General features: G+C 31.2%; 1 protein-coding gene across 2 annotated transcripts; it reads left to right on the forward strand.

Moving 5' to 3' along the window:
• The first annotated feature begins 414 nt into the window (after positions 1-414).
• Positions 415-3695, forward strand: LOC9317741 (BTB/POZ and MATH domain-containing protein 3). 2 transcript variants are annotated; one of them, XM_021029158.1, is made up of 5 exons: positions 415-1001; positions 1517-1865; positions 1951-2227; positions 2777-2825; positions 3193-3373. In XM_021029158.1, exons 1-4 carry the CDS (start codon positions 613-615, stop codon positions 2794-2796), a joined length of 1035 nt encoding a protein of 344 aa, XP_020884817.1. In that variant the 5' UTR covers positions 415-612; the 3' UTR covers positions 2797-2825; positions 3193-3373. The 2 variants fall into 2 exon arrangements, with proteins under 2 accessions (XP_020884817.1, XP_002879815.1); XM_002879769.2 differs by lacking the exon at positions 2777-2825 and having other exon boundaries at positions 3193-3695.
• Positions 3696-6036: the final 2341 nt, after the last annotated feature.

Here is a 6036-nt window from a genome sequence, read left to right on the forward strand (position 1 = left end):
AATTAGATCTCTTAAAGAATCTTAGATTATTTTTTTCTTCGAAAACATTCGTAAAAAAAAATGGATACATTTTATATGAAAATGATTATTTAACATTTTTCTAACTCATTAAATTATGAATTTTAAGAAATATTATTCAATAGCATGTCATGTGAAAAGAGTTAATAATGTAATTCAACAAAAATGATAAATTTATTTCAGTACATGATATCAGCAAATGAAAAAAAAAAATACTAAAACAACTGAAAATAAAATTTAACTTATCAACTGATTGATTATAATCATATGATAGAATATTTATGGTTAATACTTAACACCCACATTAAATATTGGTCTTAAGCCCAATTTTCTTTTAAGATTGAGAAAAAAACATACATAGGTTTAAATGAAATTAACAATGTACAATAATGTTGGGTTATGGTCGTTGGACCCCAATGCTTTCGAGTCCATTACATTAAAAAAAAAAAAATTAAAAGAAAACAGTTTCCCCTAAATTCTCATAATTTTACAAGCAACCCTCTCGTCGTCTTCTTCTAGGTTAATCCAATTTTTCGATTCATGAATTTCACATTTCTCAAATCAGAAAATTCTTCGTAATCGACGACGGAGATCATGAAAACCGTCGGAGGTGTAGAGCAGTTGATACCTGATTCCATATCGACGTCGTTCATCGAGACGGTGAATGGTTCGCATCAGTTTACGATTAAAGGTTACTCTCTAGCCAAAGGCATGAGCCCTGGGAAGTTTATACAGAGCGATGTCTTCTCCGTCGGTGGATACGATTGGGCGATTTACTTTTATCCCGATGGAAAGAACCCGGAGGATCAGTCCTTGTATATCTCTTTGTTCATCGCTTTAGCGAGTGATTCTAATGATATTAGGGCTTTGTTTGAGCTGACGCTGATGGATCAGAGTGGGAAAGGGAAACATAAGGTGCATAGTCACTTTGATCGGGCGCTTGAAGGTGGACCTTATACGCTCAAGTATAAAGGAAGCATGTGGTAATTGCTTCAATTCCATTTCATTTTGATGTTGGAGTATGATATAATCGCATTTGTTAGGACTACTGTGGATTTTTGCTTTTTGATTTTAGCAATGTTGTTTATCGTCTGCTTGAATTGCATGTCGATTGTTTTACTTTGAAGAAGAGTTTCCTGTGGAAATGAGCAATTAAGGAACTTTGTCAATGTGTTTGTGCTTTTGTTTTCTTACGGCAAATTGTGTAAAGCACAAGATTTTATTTATATGGTTCATATTGTTATTTCTCTTTCTCTTTTTTTTTTTAAAGTATGGCTTTTGAATCCCTTGAGAGGTTTTTAGGTGTGTGCATGTTGCTTTTGAAATTTTGTGAATCTTTATATGAACCCTTGCATTATCTGTTGAGTTCATACATTTAGTCATTTCCCTGAAACTATGTTTTTACTCTTGACTCATCATCACATATTTACAGTACAATGAGATTTCCTTCTGGAAGTTGGTGTTTCTCTAGCATGACTTATCATCACGATTTTTTCAGGGGTTACAAACGCTTTTTCAAACGATCAGCTTTAGAAACCTCTGACTACTTAAAGGATGATTGTCTTGTCATCAATTGTACTGTTGGTGTTGTTAGAGCCCGACTTGAGGGTCCAAAACAGTATGGCATTGTGCTACCCCTGTCGAACATGGGTCAGGGATTGAAAGACTTGTTAGATTCTGAGGTTGGTTGTGACATAGCTTTTCAAGTCGGAGATGAAACTTACAAAGCTCACAAACTGATTCTTGCGGCACGCTCCCCAGTTTTTAGAGCTCAATTTTTTGGACCAATTGGGAATAACAATGTGGATAGAATAGTGATAGAGGACATCGAAGCTTCTATCTTCAAGGTAATTTTTGTCAATATTACATTGTGAATAGTTGGTCGTACATGCTACTACAATTTTACTGACTCGGGATCTTGAAATTTTACAGGCTATGCTTAGCTTCATCTACACCGATGTACTTCCTGATGTGCATGAAATTACTGGGTCAACTTCTGCCAGTTCGTTCACAAACATGATACAACATCTTTTGGCAGCTGCTGACCTTTATGACCTTGCAAGGTTAAAGATATTATGTGAAGTTTTGCTATGTGAAAAACTCGATGTTGATAATGTGGCAACAACACTTGCGCTGGCTGAACAGCACCAGTTCTTACAGCTCAAAGCGTTCTGCTTAAAATTTGTTGCATCTCCAGCAAACTTGGGAGGTATGTGTTGCATATATTTTCTGGTTTTTTCAGTCTGCATTTTTATATGCCTATATAGACTCTCTTGCGTTTTTCATGTTTATACGTGTGTTCTTGCATTAATTGCAACATTGTTATCATGTGATGAGATAGTAGAATGTATAGGTCCTGAGTTAAAGTGGTTTTGCTATTAAAGGTGCCGTGCTACCATGGAAGTTTTTCTCATCAACCTACAACTTGAGCTATACTTTGACATTAGCAAACAATGGCATTAGTAATTGAGAGAACAAATATATGAAACTATATATATAATCCATTATAGTTTTAAGATTCCAAATGATATCTAAACCTTGTATGATTGATCATCTGCCTTTTTAGTATGATCCGGTTTATATAATGCATTTGGTGCTTGGTGCTTGTTGCACGTTGCAATAATGATCCATCAAAGATGTCGGGTGTATTATTGATGGGAGTTTTGTGAGCCAATTCGTTTTTTGTATATGTTTCCTATAGCTTATCTTCTAGTATACTTATTTAACTTTCTTGTTCTTATGTTCGATTTGTATATAGGCGACTCGATGCTTGATTAGACGGCTTGAGGTTTATCATCCTCAACTAGGTGCGATAAATAGTTATTTTGATTCTTTTTTCTTGACAATCTAGTTTAAAGTTAACAATGCATAGCCAATGGGTAAGATAGGTTTTGTCATTCTGGAAGATAGAGATTCTATACCTTCACATGTCCTGGTCTTAATGTTGAATTTCACGTAAATGCTGTTATTCACATCTAAAGGTAGTAGAATCATTTTCAGAACTTAAACTAGATATTTCTTTCTTTCTCTAAAACTGAAACTGGTGAATATGGATATGTTCATTTCCAACATGGTGGACTTTTGTTTGTGTAAGAGAGTGTTATTAGTTTGGATGATATTATCGATGAAGAGAAACCAGGAAAACTAAAAAGTATGTAATGTTGTTTTGTGCAGCTGTAATGAAATCTGAAGGGTTCAAGCACTTGAAACAGAGCTGTCCCACTCTGTTATCTGAGTTGCTGAACACTGTTGCAGCAGGAGATAAGAGCTCGACGAGTGGACAATCGAACAAGAAAAGAAGTGCGAGCAGTGTACTAGGGTGTGACACTACAAATGTGAGGCAAGTGAGGAGGAGGACATGGGATCGATCAAAATGCTAGTAGTAAGCATTTCCTTGCACCTTGTTTTGACCCGTTTGATATGAACTATGATGCTACTTTACTGATCTGGAAGCAAAGCATACACCAAGTTTGTTTTGCTAAACCTTTTTATTGTAATGAATAAATTGTTCGTACTTCGTAGTATGTCAACAGTAGTGTAAAGCTAGGCAATAGACATCTCTCTTTACTTCTCAGTAAGTACCTTGTCCTTGGTCTTTGAATCCTCTTCAGTTTTGGAGTTGTTTGTGTGTTTATAAAAAAGCTTTGAATTTTATGGTGAAATTGAGAATCTGAAAACCGTATTCCCATAATGAAAGTCGTAAACTAAAGAGTGGATAGATAAACAACAACCAAAAGAACCGAAATGCTTAAACCAAACTCAATTATAATTTTTACAGAAACTGAACCGAAACTAATTTTTATGTAACCGAGACAAACCATATAGGATGAACTGAATATTTTAATTTAAAAAATGGATATTAGTTCGAAATATATTAAATTAGATAATACTATAATTATATTGCATAAATAGAAAATTAATTCAAGTCGCTATATATATAATGAAAGCATGTTTGACTATGTATGTAACATAAGTATGCATGTAAGTATGTAACATAAGCTATCATTTATAAATGATGTGATGATTACGATACAAGTACGGCTTAAAGAAGAAGAAGAATCTATGGGCTTAAACGTCGGTGAGTCAAAGCTGAAATCAAGGTGCTGCCTAACTACGATGTTGCTTTGGTATCTTTCCACAACTTCTCTTTTTGTGACTTTTTTTCATTTCTATACTCATTCATTTAACTTTTCTAACTTTAGTCGTATACTTTAAATTAACCAAAATTTATATAGTAGTTATTATGTTTGTATGCATATGGGTCACCGCGTTTGATGGTGGCGTGTATTTGTCAAAATGGACTATGCTTGCAAACGTTAGATCTGCGGTTCTTTATCTTCTTTTTATTCATAAAATCATAATATATACGTTACTAGATCATGGTCTCTACTATACAGCACGGGATTTAATATTTTTTATGAATTAAATTTTATATTTTGTTCGAAAAAATAATATAATATAGTATAATAGTATAGTATAAAAGGGAATATATCATAATATTTTATTTTTATTACTATTTAGAATTAATGTTATATATTTCATTTGACAATGGTTGTATATTATTTTTTAGAATTAAATAAGTATATGATAAATTTTAAATCTATATTCTATATCATATTGAGTTATTTTATTGTAGAAATTAAATGTTGTTTAATCTTAACTTGGTTGAAAACATGACTTGGTAATAAAAAAGGAGAAAAAATTGTATTGTATATCAAATATATTTAGCTGCATTAGACCATACGCAGTGGCACACCTTTGCTAAGGGTGTGACTATTTTAAAAATTGAAAATAATAAATCTATCTCTTTCTCTACTAACCAAATCTCTCTCTCTTAAAAAAATTATAATAAATATATTGTTAACACACACCCACCCACATGCACCATTATGGGTGCTCTTAGATTTGTATTTTTATTTATATGACATTAACAATTTATTTGGTTCAATTAGGTATTCATAATTGCATTGTGTCATTGAGAGCAAAAAAAGAAATAGTTGTATTGGGTCTGGGGGTTCTTAAAGGTTTTTTAAAGCGTGGGTGGCTAATAATTGGGGTATTTGTATTGGCACCAGTATCATGTTGTTTAATATATATATTTGATAAGAATTTTCTCTCTATTTTCTTGATTACAGAATAAATCTACGAATTAACAACGTCAAGACGCAAGATAAAACGCAAATATCAATTAAAATGAATTTTTGTTAGCAAGTCTTTCATATATATTTTTGTTAGCAAGTTTTAATATATTTGAAAGTAAAAATCTAAGCTTACATATCTTATCATTTTTTCGTTGTAATTTTATAGTTTTCAATCTTGAAAAAGCATATATCAAAGTAGCAGCAATGGAAAATTAAAAGTACTATACCTTGAACTTTAAAAATCACATCCCAATCAAATGTGAATTTTACTTTTTCATTATCAAATATAATATGCACCTGCATAATGTAGAAAAAAATTTTATATTAGAAAAGGATATTAACATCAATGTATATGAAATTATATATAATCTGATAATAAGAAAGCTAAACTGAAACAGATAAATTTGATTGAGCAAAATTAGAAAGAAAAAAAATTATATAAAACTGGGAAGAAAAAAATGGATGTCTTGTCAGAAAAATGAATGATCTTATATAATGAAGAGGAGATGTCGATTTAGGGTTAAAAATTTGAAATCTTTAGTGGAATATTCTTTTAGCTTGCAGAGCAATCTTAATAAATTGAATGATAATCTTTTGATTAAATATTTTAATATTTCTATATTAAACTAAAATAATTCACTAAAGAGAATTTTTTTTTATATAACAAAAAGCCTTATTTAAGGAAATAAAAAGATTTGAATATGATCCCGACTTATAGAATACTCATCATTAAATATATTTAGAAATTTTGTATTTATTATAAAAATCTTGGAAATTTCTTTTACATTTGTTGAAAATAAATGGAAAAATAGATTATGTAGCATTTATTTTTAAATTTTTTAATATATACTAAAAATAACAAACGAAAATATAGTGT

This window comes from Arabidopsis lyrata (assembly GCF_000004255.2).
Source record: "Arabidopsis lyrata subsp. lyrata unplaced genomic scaffold ARALYscaffold_4, whole genome shotgun sequence".
Taxonomy (NCBI): domain Eukaryota; kingdom Viridiplantae; phylum Streptophyta; class Magnoliopsida; order Brassicales; family Brassicaceae; genus Arabidopsis; species Arabidopsis lyrata.

Coding starts and splice junctions, on each gene's coding strand:
- LOC9317741 (XM_002879769.2), top strand. CDS start 613: ATGAAAACCGTCGGAGGTGTAGAGCAGTTGATACCTGATTCCATATCG. Junction 1,866..1,950: donor TCGAAGCTTCTATCTTCAAG/GTAATTTTTGTC, acceptor GAAATTTTACAG/GCTATGCTTAGCTTCATCTA. Junction 2,228..3,192: donor ATCTCCAGCAAACTTGGGAG/GTATGTGTTGCA, acceptor TGTTTTGTGCAG/CTGTAATGAAATCTGAAGGG.